General features: G+C 43.9%; 1 protein-coding gene across 1 annotated transcript in view; it reads right to left on the bottom strand.

Annotated features, from left to right (window-relative positions):
* Positions 1-17,730, bottom strand: part of SCYL1 (SCY1 like pseudokinase 1) — a 59,238-nt gene extending 41,508 nt beyond the window's left edge. Inside the window, exons 1-5 of the mRNA XM_089653609.1 lie at positions 17,572-17,730; positions 3,915-4,055; positions 1,468-1,590; positions 263-480; positions 87-177 (exon numbers count right to left, since the gene is read on the bottom strand). Of these exons, the coding sequence (XP_089509735.1) occupies positions 87-177; positions 263-480; positions 1,468-1,590; positions 3,915-4,055; positions 17,572-17,676 (678 nt within the window). The 5' untranslated portion in view covers positions 17,677-17,730. The remainder of the gene's footprint in view (positions 1-86; positions 178-262; positions 481-1,467; positions 1,591-3,914; positions 4,056-17,571) is intronic.
* Between the last annotated feature and the right edge of the window lie 612 nt (positions 17,731-18,342).

Below are 18,342 nucleotides of genomic sequence, written 5' to 3'. Positions count from 1 at the left end.
CACAGAATATATGTAAAAAGAGCCATCACAGATGACACAAGGAATTGGAACAATTCTTTATCTCATATACAATACGTTACACTGACCTTTCCTAGTGAACGCAGAGAATTTGTGCGAAGGAGGGGACCATTAAAGACCTCCCATATCAAACAACCAAGGCACCACACGTCAGCTGACCTGTTACAGAGAGGTCACATTGTCAAAAATGGGACCATATCAAATCAGCGAAAATATTTCAATACAGTACAGTGTTTCCACATACCACTTCTCCTTAGATGTCTTTGAGCGGTCTGACTTCTCAGGGGGATTGTACTTCTCCAGCTCAGGTCCTTTTCTAGGTGCACTGTCTTCACTACCTGCTGGATACATATAATCCAGCCCCCCCAACTTCCACTCCCCTGCCCGATCAACAAACACCGATGACATATAGACATTGTTGTGAATGAGGTTACCATCATTGACCAGGAAGCTGAGCGCTTTCTAGATGCAAACAAAAAGACACACGTGTTATTTATGAGAACATATACCAATATCAATGAATCAGGGCTAGACAAATCCCAGACAGGCGATATGCCGGAAAAAAAGAAAAGAAAAAGAAAATATCTTTATGCCTTAATTTATTTTCTTAAAGTTGTCAACCGAGTTTATAAGTACTTGGCTCCTAGTTTGGTTTGCCTAGCATTTAAAAGTGCCCAGCCCTGACAAGCTGGCTGAATCCAGAGCAGTAAGGGTAAATACATAAAACCCATTGATTACATGCGTACTGTGACTTACGCACTGCCCCAAATGCAGAGGATCTGCTTTCTGATCAGTGTGTAAGTCCCGGTACACATGTAAACAATGAGATCTGCATATATAAACCCATGAATTCTTACAGCTCTGTCTATTCCCTACCCAGTTTGAGATTTAGCTATGCAGGTGAAGCATCAGACTGATTATGTCACCTATCACTTCCTGTTAGCATGCTTATAGTCTGAACATGTCTAAGAAGCAGAGCCTGTAGCTGAAAGCAGTGACCCTCCATCTCCCAGTCTGAGACCTACTGTACAGGAAATAAATAATAATACATTTTATGATTTGTAATGAATAGATAACTACAATAAAAGGGGTTTGTATTATATTTGCCTGGAATTCCCTAAAAATGGCAACATTCACTCTCAACTGTCTGGATGTACAACTCCAAGGCTACCAAAGGGCAGCCGCTCTTTGGTGTTTTTTTTTTTCATATAATGCAGCACTAACAGATTGAATTCAATGACTGCAAGGTTACATTGATATACCCTTCAAAATTCAAGAAGCTATGCGCAGGGTCAGAGAACTATAAGTGGCTTTCCATCACTTCAGAAAAGCAGATCAAGGGTGATTCTTGCCATATGCCTGCAGAAGCCCATTAATGGACTTTACCAGTGTCTTTCATGAAAATGACAAATATCTAAGTTAAAATGGATTGATGATGAAAACACGCACCACAATTTGGTGTAGACCCCAGGAAATCTCTAATTCACTGATCCCGCCAGAGTCACTCCTGGATTTGATATATGTCCCCAGAGTTGTCAGTGGTTCTGTCACTACGTACAAGCATTTATCAGTCTGTGGGGAAAGAAAAATTATTTAGATCTAGAGGGAGGACAAAAGTGGGTTAAATCACAAAGTTCTTTTACTAAAGAACTGCTTGTAGACCCTGTGTACACACTACCAACCCCTCCTATACAAACACAAAGCTAAACAATGTGATTGCTTTGCTAGAGGGGAAAAGGTTGTTATATCAGGTACACAGATCTCTTTGCAGCATTCCTGGAGAAAATATAGTACAACCCATCTGCTTATCACTTTTGGTTGGGATGACTCCTAAATTAGCAAAAACAGTACAACAACATTGAGCATAAAAGTTCAAATCATCCAGCAATGCTCTAGAACAGATCTTTAGTAAACAAATTATACTGTATATTTGGAATGTTCTCCATTTTCTGAGATCTTTTCAAGTGAGTAAGAAATGCATTAAATGACCATTTGCTGACTTCTTTTTACTTTACTATGATAGGTATGTTATAAAAAAAATCATTAAAATAAACTGCAATCATTTAGAAAAACTGCTAGCAATTATAAACATATATGTAACTCATTTGGAATAAGAAAACAAAAAACTGACATTCCTACATACAGATCTATAAAACAGATCTGTTGAGAACTGTTATGATGGCAGGAAAGATGCACATTAAATCCTAGCCTTAACCACTTGCCGTCCGGCCGCTGTATATAAACGGCCGGATGGTGGCAGTCCACGGGCGGGTTACAGAAAATATGAGTAGTACTTATGAGCCACCAATTATAATAAGTATAGGTTCGCTGACATCCAACACATCCTCTATTTATGTGTCAATAAAATAAATATAAATAATGTCGCGCTCCTAATCCAGCAAATAAATAAAATAATGAAATAGTGTACCCGTACAATTGAAAAATATAATCAAAAAAAGAAAAAAAAAATTTTTGTTTAAAATAAATAAATAAAACCCCCTGTGAAAACAATATTAAATAAAAACAATGTAATCAAATATCTGTTCAAACATCCAGTGAATAATATATCATAAAAAATAATAAATAAGTCTCTAATTAAATTGAAGTAACCATTTCCAGTGATTAAAGTGAGGTTATAAATTCCAATGACATCTTTAGTAATGTTGTCAACTCTTAGTGATGATAAATTCCAGTGACTTCTTATTGTGATTTATAAGCTGTACGCTCACCTCCTTACTACCCTATAATAGGCTTACTGTGCTTTCATTCTCTTAAGGAATTTTTAGAATAGATGTGTATTCCATCATATGAGGTGTGGGTTGCCATTCATAAACGGTGCCAGCATTTTCAAGCTGTGCGCACTCTCTGGGAGCACGCAGCACCGCAATCCAGTGCCCTCTGTGTCCTCCGGACACAGTGGGACACCGATCATCGTACGGGACCTCTGTGCGAGGTCCCGATCATGTGATCACTGATTGGCCAATCAGTGATCACATGCAGAGTAGTAAGCAAGATGTCACTTCTGACATCACTGCTTACTACGTGTGAAATCTGTGAATGATCACAGAGGTCACATGGTACAAGGCTATTCACAACAGGCTTGTACCATGTGACAAGCTGTGACCAATCACAGCTCACACAGCATTTCTCAATGGCTGCAAGAATGCAGCCAGAGAGAAGGAGAAATTATTGCTTTTAGAGCCTTTATAAGTATAAAAGCAATCAGTGTAAAAAAAAATCTACATCACCCCCCACAAGTAGTACAGTGCCACCATGGTGACACTGTACTGCTAGGGTGACAGTATGTTAAAAAAAAAAAAATCAAAAAAACAAAATTAAAAAAATTATAATTTTTGGTTATAAACTAATTTGGGTTCTTTTTTTTTTTTTACTAAAAAGATAACTGAATAAATTTTGGCCAAGATTTATGAGGAAATATTATTTGCAAAATTTTATAAGAAAAACACCTTTTTTCAAAATTTGTGGACTTTTTCATTTATATAGCACAAAAAAATAAAAATCCCATTGGTGAATACCACCAAAATAAAGCTTTATCTGTCTAAAAAAAATGCTAAAAAATTCATATGGGTACAGTGTTGCATGATCGCGCAATTGTCATTCAAAGTGTGATAGCTCTGAAAGCTGAAAATTGGCCTGGACAGGAAGGGGGTGAAAGTGTCCGGACTGGAAGTGGTTAAAAATCACACTAGGTCTAGTTAGGACTGTTGAACAGCTAAATATGTAAGAGGATGTGTGACTGAAGGAGAATCTATTGAATACAGCAGCTCTAATACCAGGTAGTCATTAAGCAGTCAAAAAAATAACTGTTTGTAGAAGGTGCTCTTGCAGTCATTAGATGTTCTTAACAGCATAGGAAAGCTCAAGTGACTAAATACCTCTAATCCATCCACATATGATAAAATATTTGGGTGTCGCAGTGTCTTGATTCTTTTTAATGCCGATTTGGCTGCTTGCGTCTGTTCATCTACCCCCGGACGGATATCGTAAGTGAATACAGATACTAGGTCACCACCAGCCTGAAGGAGAAAGATTTAGATCTATAAGAAGGGAACTTGTCATTGGATTGTAACTATAACATATATATATTATTAAGCTTGTCTAAAATCAAGAGACGAAATACTTCATATGTACGTATTCATAGATTAAAATATAAATATAAAATATTTATGAAATAAATACAATTTACCATAAGACTAAGCATCACAGGAGAGGAAGAGATAAGAAGAGAGGGAAAGTAAGAGAAAGAAGCTGGCAGCTTTAAGCCATACCCGCCCTTGTGATTTATTACTGAAATGCACACAAGCTGCAAATGTAATATTAAATATGCAAATTACTGTAGAAAGCTGGATTGCAGCTCTCACACATAACATCAGCAGCCTGGCTCTCCAATGGACTGGCTTGCACCCCTAAACACTGCTTCAATTAACAGTAATATTTTCCAAACATTCACTGGGGGCCCCAACATCAGGAATAAGATGAAATCTACCCTTGTAGAAGAGCCCACCCCAGTTAATTGCTCGTTATGTCTAGGGGGGTACACAAACAGGCAGTATTACTGACCCTAACCCTATTCCTGTGCGGTTTTCTCCCAAAGCTCTGGTCTGTGAGCGGTCCCTCGGTGTCATCTTGTACAATACAAGGTGATTTAAACTGCATTGTACTCGCAGAAGACAGGAATGTGACCATGGTCAGGAGCACCTTAGAGAGGAGGCTTTGCGGGACCAGTCAAACAGCAAGAGAGACCTGCTGACGTGCGGAATAAGATAAATATTATATTTATTTCATGCACCCCTAGGCTCAATGAGCAATTAAAGTGATTGTAAAGTTAACTTTTTTTTTTTTTTTTAATAACAAACATGTCAAATTTACTTGCCGTTTGCAATGGTTTTGCACAGTGGCCCCCGCACCTTCTGGGGTCCCCTGCCGGCTACTCCTGCCTTCTGAGTGCCCCCATAGCAAGCCCCTTGCACTCATGCAGGCCCAATCCCAAGCAGAGCTTTGTAAGTCCATTGACACACACACTGCAGCTTGGTTCCACCCCCTGCTTCCTCCTCAAAGGATTAAATTGACAGCAGCAGAAGCCAATGGCTCCCACTGTTCCTTCCATTTCCAGTGAGGAGACAGATCTGCTGCTCTCGAGCACAGCACTGGATGAAGATCAGGATCAGGTAAGTAATTAAGTTGTCTTGGGGGATAGGAGACCATGGAACTTTTTTTATCTTAGCCAAAAGTATGCCTTAAGGTAAAAAAGCTTAAGTACAGTTGCAAGAAAAAGTATGTGAACCCCTTGGGATTACGTGGAGTTTTGCATGAATTGGGCATAAAATGTGCTATGAACGTCATCTAAGTCACAACAATAGAAGAACACAGTCTGCTGAACATAATACTACACAAACATTAGATGTTGCCATGGTTTAATTGCACATAACATGTAAACATTCACAGTGCAGGGAGGAAAAAGTATGTGAGGCCCTAGCTTAATGACTTCTCCCAGAGCTAATTGGAGCCAGGAGTGAGCCAACCTTGACTCCAATCAGTGTGATGATATTGGATGTGTTGCTGACAGCTGTCCTGCCCTTAAAAAACACACACCTGTTTTGGGTTTACTGGTTTCAAGAAGCACTGTCTGATGTGAACCATGCCTTGCAGAAAAGAGCTCTCAGAAGACCTACGATCAAGAATTGTTGACTTGCATGAAGCTGGAAAGGGTTACAAAAGTATCTCCAAAAGCCTTGATGTTCATGTGTCCACGGTAAGACAGACTGTCTACAAATGGAGAAAGTTTAGCACTGTTGCTACTCTCCCTAGGCGTTGTCGTCCTGTAAAAATTACTGCAAGAGCACAGCGCAGAATGCTGCATGAGGTAAAGAAGAATCCCAGAGTGTCAGCTAAAGACCTACAGAAATCTCTGGCACACGCTAACATTTTTGTTGACACATCTACAATAAGGAAAACATTAAACAAGAATGGAGTACATGGGAGGACACCACGGAGGAAGCCATTGCTGTCCAAAAAGAATATTGCAGCACGTTTGAAGTTTGCAAAAGAGCACCTGGATGTTCCACAGCACTACTGGCAAAACATATGAAACCGAGATTGAGTTGTTTGGGAAGAACACACAACACTATGTGTGGAGAAAAAAAGGCACAGCACACCAACATCAAAACCTCATCCCCACTGTAAAACATGGCGGAGGGGGCATCATGGTTTGGGGCTGCTTTGCTGCCTCAGGGCCTGGACGGATTGTTGTATTTGATGGGAAAATTAATTCCAGAGTTTATCAAGACATTTTGCAGGAAAACGTACGACCATCTGTCCGCCAACTGAAGCTCCGCAGAGGATGGGTGATGCAACAGGACAATGACCCAAAGCATACAAGTAATTCAACAAAACAATGGCTGCAACAGCACAGAATACGCCTTCTGGAGTGGCCCAGTCAGAGTCCTGACCTCAACCCCAACAATACATGGCACAGTACAACAATAACAAACAACATACGAGGGGTACATCTAATGTTTGTGTAGTATTATGTTCAGCAGACTGTGTTCTTCTATTGTTGTGACTTAGATGATGTTCAGATCACATTTTATGCCCAATTCATGCAAAACTCCACATAATCCCAGGGGGTTCACATACTTTTTCTTGCAACTGTACATACCCTCAAATTAAACCTGAGAGTGTGCACCTTTCAGCCCATATCCATTATATAACTACAACTTGAATATGTTTTGGTAAATACCTGAAAAAAACTAAAATTGTGCCTGGGTCCAAATATACATGGACCTAAATGTATGTCTTTATGGACCTTGCTTTGTGCACTGCTGCGCAGTCATGTTGGAACAGGAAGGGGCCATCCCCAAACTGTTCCCACAAAGTTGGGCGCATGAAATTGTCCAAAATATCTTGGTGTGCGGATGTCTTAAGTGTTCCTCTTGCTGGAAGCCCAACCCCTGAAAAACAACCCCACACCATAATCTCCCCTTCACCAAACTTTACATTTGGCACAATGCAGTCAGGCAAGTACCATTCTCCTGGCAACCGCCAAACCCAGACACATCCATCAAATTGCCGAAGAGAGAAGTGCAATTTGTCACTCCGGAGAACACGTCTCCACTGCTCTAGAGTCCAGTGGGGGCGTGCTTTACACCACTGCATCCGACGCTTTGCATTGCACTTGGTGATTTAAAACTTGGATGCAGCTGTTCGGCCATAGAAACCCATTCCATGACGCTCTCTATGCACTGTTTTTGTGCTAATCTTAAGGCCACACAAAGTTTGGAGGTCTTTAGCTATTGACTCTTCAGACAGTTGGCACCTGTCTGTTCCAATTTGCTCCTGCAGGGAAAAAACATCCTTCCTGATCCCCCGAGAGGTAATCGGATATTCCCTGGATCAACTTTACCTATAAATGTTAGTATCCAGTTATATTCTGTGTATCTAAGGAAGAATCCAGGCCTTTTTTAACTGCTTGCCGACCCACCGCAGTGTTTTTACTGCGGCAGGGCGGCACCTGTGCACACAGCGCCGTCTTTTAACGTCGGTATGCAAAACAGGTAGGGAGCGCGCGCAAGGCACGTGCCCGCCCTACCCGTCCCGCCGATCGTGGCAGCGGGAGTCCATCACCGAGTAATCACTGACAGATAGCAGAGCTGCAACTTAAACAATACAGCCATGCTATCTGTCAGTTCAGAGCACGCTGAACCTGAGAGAAGACTTATCTCTCGGGATCAGCATGTTTCTGTGAAGTACACACCCCCGCCCCTAGTAAAACACTCCCCTCACACAGTTAACCCTTTCTTTACCTAATAAAAGTTAACCCCTTCCTCCCCAGTGTCATTAATACAGTGGGAGTGTTTTATTTTTTTTGGCACTGATCACTGTATTGGTGTCACTGGGGATGTCAGTGACCCCAAGTCAGTTCCCCCCCCCTCAGTGTCAAAATGTGCGCCGCAGTCCCACCATAAGTCATTGATCACTGTCAAAAATCGCTGATCACCGCCATAAGTCGCTGATTGCCGCCATTATTGGAATAATAAAGAAAAAAAAAAATCCCAGTATCTTTCCCGCCATTTGTAGACGCTACAACTTTCATGTAAACCAATTAATTTACAGGTATTGGGATTTTGTTTAAGCAAAAACATGTCGCAGAATACATTTTGGCAGAAATTTAGGACTAAATTTGATTTTTACATTTTTTTTACTGGACATGTTTTATAACAAAAAGTCCAAAATATTGTTTTTTTTCTCAAAATTGTCAGACCTTTTTTTTATAGCGCAAAAAATAAAAATGCACAGGCGATCAAATACCACCGAATGAAAGCTCAATTTGTAGGAAAAAAGGATATAAATTTCATTTATGTATCGTATTGCATGACCGCGCAATTGTCCGTTAAACTAGCGCAGCGCTGTATAGCAAAAAAAATGGTGTAAATTGCAGTATCTATACCATAGTTTGTAGACGCTATAACTTTCACACAAAGCCATCAATATACACTTATTGGGATTTTTTTTACCAAACACATGTAGCAGAATACATTTTGACCTAAATTTATAACTAACTTTGAGTTTACTATATATTTTTTATAGCTGAAAGTAAAAAATATTGTTTTTCTTCCAAATTTTTGGTGTTTTTTTGTTTATAGCGTAAAAAATAAAAAGCGCACAGGTGATCAAATACCACCGAAAGAAAGCTCTACTTGTGTGAAAAAAGGATGTAAATTTTGTTTGGGTGCAGCATTGCATGACCGCGCAATTATCAGTTGAATTAGTGCAGCGCCGAGTAGCAAAAAGAGGCCTGGTCAGGAAGGGGGTAAATACTCAGGAGGGCAAGTGGTTAAAGCAATCCACTGAGCTGGCCAAAACCAACTCATGAGGGAGTCTATTCCACATTTTCACAGCTCTCACTGTGAAGAAACCTTCCCATGTTTGGAGATTAAATATCTTTTCCTCCAGACGTAAAGAGTGCCCCCTTGTCCTCTGTGATGACCTCAGGGTGAATACACCGCTCGCTACACCGAGTTCACTATATGAACCACTGATGTATTTATACATGTTGATCATATCCCCTCTTAATCTCCTCTTCTCAAGAGAAAATAAATTCAGTTCCTCTAATCTTTCCTCATAGATGATCTCCTCCATGCCTCGTATCAGTTTGGTTGCCCTTCTCTGTACTTTCTCCAGTTCCCCAATGTTCTTTTTGTGAATTGGTGCCCAAAACTGAACTGCATATTCCAGATGAGGTGTTACTAATGATTTGTACCGGGGTAATATGATATCTCTCTCTGGAGTCTATACCTCTTTTAATACAAGAGAGGATTTTGCTCACTTTAGAAACCGCAGCTTGGCATTGCATGCCATTATTAAGTTTGTGATCTACCAGAACCCCCAGATCCTTCTCCACCATTGACCCCCCCAGTTGTACCCCCCCTAGTATGTATGATGCATGCATACTCTTAGCCCCCAAGTGCATAACCTTACATTGATCAACATTAAACCTCATTTACCACATAGTTGCCCAATTAAACAGTGCATTGAGGTCGGCTTGTAAATTGGAGACATCCTGTAAGGACGTTATTCCACTGCACAGCTTGGTGTCATCTGCAAAGACTGAAATGGGATTTTTAATCCCAGACCCTATATCGTGCGGTCTAAATGATTACTCATTGTTACAAAAGGCTCCAGCCGCTGTATATCCAGTAATACAGTGCAGCGCAGTGTGCTTCGTTCTGACCCAGTTCCTACTCACTTCCATTGTGTGGCTATCACATTTTTTATTTTAATTGGATATGTCAGATCAAGAGCAGTTACCAATGACTAAGTAGAATGCATATAATAACTGGAAATATGTAATAATCCTCTGATGACTGCATATGTTCCAAGCATGGCAAGTATGCTGATCAACTGCATCCTGTAATAATGTCATCTACCCTACAGCCAGTGTCAAACTTGTATAACAAGACAAGGCTGTCCCTGGAATATACCAAGAAATTTACATTCTCTCTTTGTACTGGTATCATTGTCACCTAGACTGAAAGGGATGGAAAAATGTACCATTTTAAGTTAACGAACAGGAATAGAGGGAAAGCCTGTCCTCGTGTCAATTATCTAAGCCCTTCTACACCAGCTGTATCCGTTTCAGTCAACAAGGGATCCTGCTGATCCCTGAAAAGATCCATGAACAAAGCCCCTAATTGAGCTCTTAGGCAGCTTTCACACAGGTTCGCTTGAAAAATGACTAGCGTTTTTGGAGCGTTTTTCAAGTGGAACATCCTGGACATGTGACTTACTTTTGTTGCTCAAATTGGGCAGTTTTGCACGTTTTTGGTAAGTTTTTATTCCCAAACCCTAGCAACAAATGATGCAATAGAATAGATGATATTGCAAAGAGAGTATCAGCGAGCGCTACTAACAAAAACAGCCGCTGGTACACCAAAGGTAACCAAAAAACAACCTTCAAATGTAAACAATCAAAGAAAGGTGCAGCGCTAAAACAAGAACACAAATATGATAAAGTGCAAAGTGATCACTAATTATTATCATAAACATCCAAGATGGTAATAAAAAGAATAAATATAATGTTGCATAAGGTATATCACCACCAGGTGATTAAAATGGTGAAAATTTGTCCCAAAAAAAGACGTGAGGATCTTTTCAGGATCACAATCAACGTGCATGGGTAACTGATCCGAGGGTGCCAGATGAAGTCAATAAATAAGCAAAGTGCGCACTCACCAGAAGTGCGCTATAAACACACATTTGAGATAACATTCTGTCTCATCAGGTATATTCAGGTCATCAGCTGCGAAGCTCGGCCAGGTTCCAATACACCATTAGGGTCTTAAGACAGGGTCTGGTCACGTCTGTGTGAGGTTCTCTGGGATCCCTTAGCGTGTATCACTGCGTTGGGTCACCACTCAAATGGTTTCTGCAAATGATGGCGCTCACAAAGGAGAGCCCAATGAAGGACACCACAAGCCCGCACCCTATGAGACTAAGTGCCTAGCACGAAACGCTAGAACGCTGGAACCTGGCCGAGCTTGGGAGCTGATGACCTGAATATACCGGATGAGACAGGATATTATCTCAAATGTGTGTTTATAGCGCACTTCTGGTGAGTGCGCACTTTGCATATTTAATCACTTTATCTGGCACCCTCGGATCAGTTACCCATGCACACTGATTGTGATTCTGAAGCGATCCTCACGTCTTTTTGGGGACAAATTTTCACCATTTTAATCACCTTGTGGTGATATACCTTATACAACATAATACTTATTCTTTTTATTACCATTTTGGATGTTTATGATAATAATTAGTGATCACTTTGCACTTTATCATACTTATGTTCTTGTTTTAACACTGCACCTTTCTTTGATTGTTTAATAGATGATATTGGGGACAATTCACTAAGCGGTATCTTACCGTATCTGAGTAGGCGGTAGGATACCGCATAGCATTTTTTTAAAAAAAAGTTTGAATTCACTAAAAAACGCTACTAAAATACCGCATGAGTTATTTTATCAAGTCATGCGGTATTTTAGTAGTGAAAAACATGCATTAATGTTTGAGCTGTCAGCGGGGTTCCCCACTGACAGCTGAACGTAAAAGAAAGAATTGACGGCAATTTAAAAACAATAAAAAAACGGCGTGGGGTCCCCCCTAAATCCATACCAATCCCTTCCGATCTGGTATGGATTTTGAGGTGATCGCCCACGACAAAAAAAAGCACCTTGTCCCCATGTTTATGGGGACAAGGGCCTCTTCCCCACAACCCTGGGATGTGGGGGTCTGCGGGTGGAGGGCTTATCGGAATCTGGAAGCCCCCCTGTAGCAAGAGGACCCCCAGATCCTGCCCCCCCATGTGAATGAGTATGGGGTACATGGTACCACTACCCATTCACCCCCTTTCCTGACCTGCTGGGTTTGCATGCTCGGATAAGGGTCTGGTATGGATATTGGGGGGGGGGGCATTTTTTATTTTGGCATGGGGGTTCCCCTTAAAACCCATACCAGACCTGAATGGCTTGGTGTGGATGGGGGGGGGGACCCCATGCAGTTTTTTTTATTATTTATTAATTGCCGGCAATTTCTTTTTTCTCCTACATTCAGCTGTCAGTGGGGAACCCCACTGTCAGCTGATTACTCATAGGTTATTAGGGACTGGGCGGCCACCCATTCCTTGACAGCACATGACAGTACTGAGATACCAGTACATACCACATGCCTGCACCACTACTTAATTCCTGCATGCATTTAATTATTTTCTTTTGTGAATTGACTTTAAGGTCTTTTTATGCCGTATTTACCGAGTGTTTTTGCTATTGTCGGTAAATACCGCATACTATCAATAGTGAATTGACATTTTCAGTAAGCATAGTCTTACAGACCTTCCCACGTGTGCGGTGAATTTTTGGAGCTTTTTTGAGGCGGTTACCATTCATTTCAATGGGAAGAGGTGTTTCTGAGGCTTTTTTTTTTTTAACTCCCCAAACATGCCTCAAAGATGCTGCAAGCAGGAGTTTTTACACCGCACCGCAAGCGCAACGCCTCAGTGCGAAAACATACATAGATATACATTCACAAACACAGGGAAGCCAATTTCTTGAGTTTTTCAGGCGTTTTTTTAAACGCAAAAACGCTTCAAAAACTTCTCAATGTGAAAGCAGCCTTACACATGTGCAGGAGTTACGTCATCCTAAGCCTGCCAATCAATACAAAGACCAGCACCTAGAAGTAACCAAGGAGAAGATGCCGAAGCTGATGAGGGACCAATTGGATGTTGAACTGTTGCTAGGGAGGTGAATATTTGTGGACATTAGTTCCACAGTAAGGAAATCCTTTTCAGATAATTGAACCGGTTTAAAAATGGAAATTGGCCAAAATCTATCCTTGGGTCTAGTTTAAACTTGTATTTGGGGAAATTAGTAAAAATAGGTGGTTGAGCTGCATTTTTACTGCCCCTTCTTAAAGTAGGATTCTGGTCAGACTCTATAAAGCCGGCCATACATGGATCGAAATTCAGCCAGTCCAGCAGGGACAGGGAATTTTGATCCATGTATGGGCACCCTGATAATAGGTAGGTATACAGATCTTTTCTTAGGTTAGGTTCACACCCAGGGGCGGACTGACCATTTGAAACTTGGGCACTGCCCGAGGGCCCGGGGTCAGTAGGGGGCCCCATGAGATGCCCCTGGTACCTTTTTCATAGGCTTTTTTGCGTTTGGGCAAGGACACGGGGGCCCATGATCCTCTATTGCCCGGGGGCCCCATGATTGTCAGTCCGCCCCTGTTCACACCTATGCAGTTTGTGTTTTATCCATTTCAGCAGTACTTTCTGTGGTATGTTTTTGCACTTGCAGTTTTTTTTTTCAACTTGTTGAAAGAATAAAACGCATCAAAAACACTACATGCTTTTCTGCAGAGTCTCCACTGAATTCTATAGGAACAAAAACGCAAAGTTTTGATTTGAAAAAAGTCCCTGACCCTTTCTAAAAAAACACACCAAGTGAAAACGTGGAGATGTGCACCTGTCCCATAGGAAATCATGATAAATGGACTGCTGTGCGTTTCTGCAAAACAGCGGAAAATGCATAGGTGTGAACCTAGCCTTACACAGGTTACTCAAAAGCGGTGTTAGAAAGGGGGTGGCAGTATCTTGAGTTTGATCAGAATTGCACTTTAAGCTAGATTGGGGGTGTGCTGGGGGGTGAATGCCATGGTTGCAATGATTTACACTACAGTGCTGCAAAAATGATCCTTCTGTCACTTTCAGTAGACAGCAATGCGGCTGAATGTGACACATTCAACTTAAAGAAGCCCAATACCAGGCTTGTGGTGTTGGCATTGTGTTCCCAATCAAGCAGCCTGTTTGGCTGTCAAAAAAAGAAAAAGGGATTCAGGAGGTAGCAGTATCACCTCCTGGATGCCTGTCAGATATGCCTGCACCACACTCTGAAAGTGATCCACCATGGATTACTCTTCACAGAGCAATGCGTGTATACACGAGCACTTGCAGTGGGGGCCTCTCTTTGCACTCCAAATGTTAAAGTAATATTAAAAGCAATCTTTTTTTTTTTTTATAACAAACATGTCATACTTACCTGCTGTGTGTAATGGTTTTGCACAGAGCAGCTCCAATCCTCCTCTTCTCAGGTCCCCTGCTGCTCCTGGGCCCTCCCTCCTACCAAGTGCCCCCAGAGCAAGCAGCTTGCTATGGGGGCACCAAGCAAACTCATTCCCAAGCCGCCGCTCTGCATGTCTAATCACACAGAGCCACAGCTCAGCCACACCCTCTCTCTCCTCATTGGCTGTGATGAACTGTCTAAGCCAATGAGGAGGGCGATTCCCCGGAGTGCCTAGGCTCTCATGCACATCGATGGATTGTGATGGGGCTCAGGTAAGTATTGGGGGGGGGCATAGAATGTATGAAGGTAAAAAAAAAAAAAGCCTTAAGGCTTTACAACCACTTTAAATGCTGGTTAGGTCTAAGGAGACGTGATAAGACTGCATTACTTATCTTACCACCTCTGTGGTGCTCTGGGCTGCAGGCGGTCCCTCAGGGTCTTCATCTGCAATGTATGGCAAGTGGCTTTGTACATGAAGAAGGCAGCAGTATGACTGCAGCCAAAGCACCTTAGAGAGGGGGCAGCATTGGGAGCCTACTGGAGCAAGCAGTAAGACAGATAAAACGGTACATTCATACCAGGTGCGATAGGACACGGTTGGGTGGCTATTCCAGCACAGGGCACCCCCAAGACCAGGCAAAATGTCTCCTATGTGCCCAGCTCACACCACTGTAATGGGGGCAGTGTGTGCTGAAAAAAAAACCCTATTTTGTTTCAGTGTGAGGCAATCCACCTCCTCGCATCGTGTAGTGGCCACTTGCATTTGTGAATGGTTGTAAAGAGATGTTTTTTTTAACTGAAATAACAAACATGTCATAGTTACCTGCCACCCCGCTGGTGCTAATAGGCCCTCCCCCTGCCAAGTGCCCCCCCGAGCAAGCTACATGCTCTGGTAGCACTTATGCCTGCTCGCTCCTGAGCTGATCCTGTATGTCCATAGGAAATACAGAGTATGACTCAGCCCCCTACTGGCTGTGATTGCCAACAGCAGGAGCCAATGGCTCCCACTGCTGTGTCTCAGCCAATGAGGAGGAAAAGATCGGGGAGAGCCGATCAGGTAAATATTAGGGGGGAGCTGCACACTGAATGCATGAAGGTAAAAAAAAAACCTATAGTCTTTAGATCCACTGTAATGGAGGGTCTGTGTGACATTTCAATTAAGTGAAGGGGGTGATGCGCCGAGGTCAGCACTGCAATGATCCCGCCAGACCACACTGCACACCAACCCTCACTGATAATTTGTGCACCCCCCAACCTTTTCCTGGAGATTATTTCCTCCACGATCCTGTTCATAATGCTCTCTACAAATGTGCGAGAACGGGCAGATATTCGCAGATTAGTTGTAGACATTCGCAGACCAGGGGGGGAAGACAGTCGCAGATGGGGGTGTGAAAGACCATAGCACACTAGGGGGTATGGAAGACCGTCGCAGATCGGGGGGAGGGGGCGAAGACCATCACAGATCGGGGGGAGGGGGGGGAAAGACAGTCGCAGATCGGGGGGAAAGACAGTCGCAGATCGGGGGGAGGGGGGAAAGACAGTCGCAGATCGGGGGGAGGGGGGAAAGACAGTCGCAGATCGGGGGGAGGGGGGAAAGACAGTCGCAGATCGGGGGGAGGGGGGAAAGACAGTCGCAGATCGGGGGGAGGGGGGAAAGACAGTCGCAGATCGGGGGGAGGGGGGAAAGACAGTCGCAGATCGGGGGGAGGGGGGAAAGACAGTCGCAGATCGGGGGGAGGGGGGAAAGACAGTCGCAGATCGGGGGGAGGGGGGAAAGACAGTCGCAGATCGGGGGGAGGGGGGAAAGACAGTCGCAGATCGGGGGGAGGGGGGAAAGACAGTCGCAGATCGGGGGGAGGGGGGAAAGACAGTCGCAGATCGTGGGGGGGGAAAGACAGTCGCAGATCGTGGGGGGGGAAAGACAGTCGCAGATCGGTGGGGGGGGAAAGACAGTCGCAGATCGGTGGGGGGGGAAAGACAGTCGCAGATCGTGGGGGGGAAAGACAGTCGCAGATCGTGGGGGGGGGGAAAGACAGTCGCAGATCGGTGGGGGGGGAAGACAGTCGCAGATCGGTGGGGGGGGAAGACAGTCGCAGATCGGTGGGGGGGGAAGACAGTCGCAGATCGGTGGGGGGGAAGACAGTCGCAGATCGGTGGGGGGGGAGACAGTCGCAGATCGGTGGGGGGGGGAGACAGTCGCAGATCGGTGGGGGGGGGAGACAGTCGCAGATCGGCTGCAGACATTTGCAAAACAAGAAATGGCTCAGCAGATAATCAGACATGACCTGTGAATGGTTGGTGTACGCTGACATGACCTGTGAATGGTTGGTGTATGCCGACATGACCTGTGAATGGTTGGTGTATGCCGACATGACCTGTGAATGGTTGGTGTACGCCGACATGACCTGTGAATGGTTGGTGTACGCCGACATGACCTGTGACTGGTTGGTGTACGCCGACATGACCTGTGAATGGTTGGTGTACGCCGACATGACCTGTGAATGGTTGGTGTACGCCGACATGACCTGTGAATGGTTGGTGTACGCCGACATGACCTGTGAATGGTTGGTGTACGCCGACATGACCTGTGAATGGTTGGTGTACGCCGACATGACCTGTGAATGGTTGGTGTACGCCGACATGACCTGTGAATGGTTGGTGTACGCCGACATGACCTGTGAATGGTTGGTGTACGCCGACATGACCTGTGAATGGTTGGTGTACGCCGACATGACCTGTGAATGGTTGGTGTACGCCGACATGACCTGTGAATGGTTGGTGTACGCCGACATGACCTGTGAATGGTTGGTGTACGCCGACATGACCTGTGAATGGTTGGTGTACGCCGACATGACCTGTGACTGGTTGGTGTACGCCGACATGACCTGTGAATGGTTGGTGTACGCGGACATGACCTGTGACTGGTTGGTGTACGCCGACATGACCTGTGAATGGTTGGTGTACGCCGACATGACCTGTGAATGGTTGGTGTACGCCGACATGACCTGTGAATGGTTGGTGTACGCCGACATGACCTGTGAATGGTTGGTGTACGCCGACATGACCTGTGAATGGTTGGTGTACGCCGACATGACCTGTGAATGGTTGGTGTACGCCGACATGACCTGTGAATGGTTGGTGTACGCCGACATGACCTGTGAATGGTTGGTGTACGCTGACATGCTGTGAGCTCTGGAGTGCAAATGCATTCTAAAGCATCCCTCAGTAAATGCAGGGAGCCCAGCATCATCTCAGGATGGCCTGGTGAAGGATTGGATGATCAGCACATCTGTCTGTGTATGTCTGCTCACTCCTGCAGTCACATGACCCGGTGTACGATGTGTACTGATCTATAGGACTGTCATCACATACAATACACCTCATCACCCCCGCCTCACTGCCCCAGTACCTTCTTCTTCCCCTTCTGGATCCCCCAGCCTCCCGGTAATTCCTCCCGTTCTCCGGTGACCTCATAGGGGAAATCTCGGGCCGGGTCCCGGGACCAGAACCACATCTTCACAACGGGGTAGACACGTCACCGTGACGTGGACCGGGCGAAGGCGTGTCTACCGAGACACGTCACAGACTGATCACGTGGCGCCGACTGACCGCATCATCATGTAAACCTCTTTTTTTTCAACGATCTTTATTGACATGCTATAAGGTAACATTGACTATAAAATGAGTAGTTAAAAAGATCAGGACGTGAACAAAATCCTGTACCTCCAACCACACTGATATCAGTTTTAAAAATAAAAAAGTGTTCCATTAAAGTATATCTACATCCGTTTTTGGAGTGTGGAAGAGTTGAAAGAGAATTCCACTTTTTGCAAAAAATAATAAATGCATCTCTATTGCGAGAAGGTGCATTTATTCTGATTTTGCTTTTGAACCTGCAAAGTATTGCAGCCGGCATCAGTGGACTGTGGAATGCTGTGGCTCCTGCAGACTATTCCTCCAGCTCAGGGCTGTACAGAGGTATGGACCTTCAACTGTGGAGATGGAATGTTAAACTAGAACTACAGGCAAAACGTCTTTCCATTTTTGGATTTTGGATAGAGTTATGCAGGCCATAGACAGGGAGAAAAACGGCCGATTTTTCTTTTAAAAAATGAAAAATCGGTCGTTCAAGCGGCCGACGTTACCATCAATGGTAAAAAAAATCGGCCGATTTTCATCC

This window comes from Staurois parvus, unplaced genomic scaffold (genome assembly GCF_062004578.1).
Source record: "Staurois parvus isolate SC_StPar_1 unplaced genomic scaffold, SC_StPar_1.0 ptg000715l, whole genome shotgun sequence".
Taxonomy (NCBI): Eukaryota; Metazoa; Chordata; class Amphibia; order Anura; family Ranidae; genus Staurois; species Staurois parvus.
The sequence above is the reverse complement of the archived record's forward strand: the minus strand, read 5'-3'. Positions and strand labels throughout refer to the sequence as shown.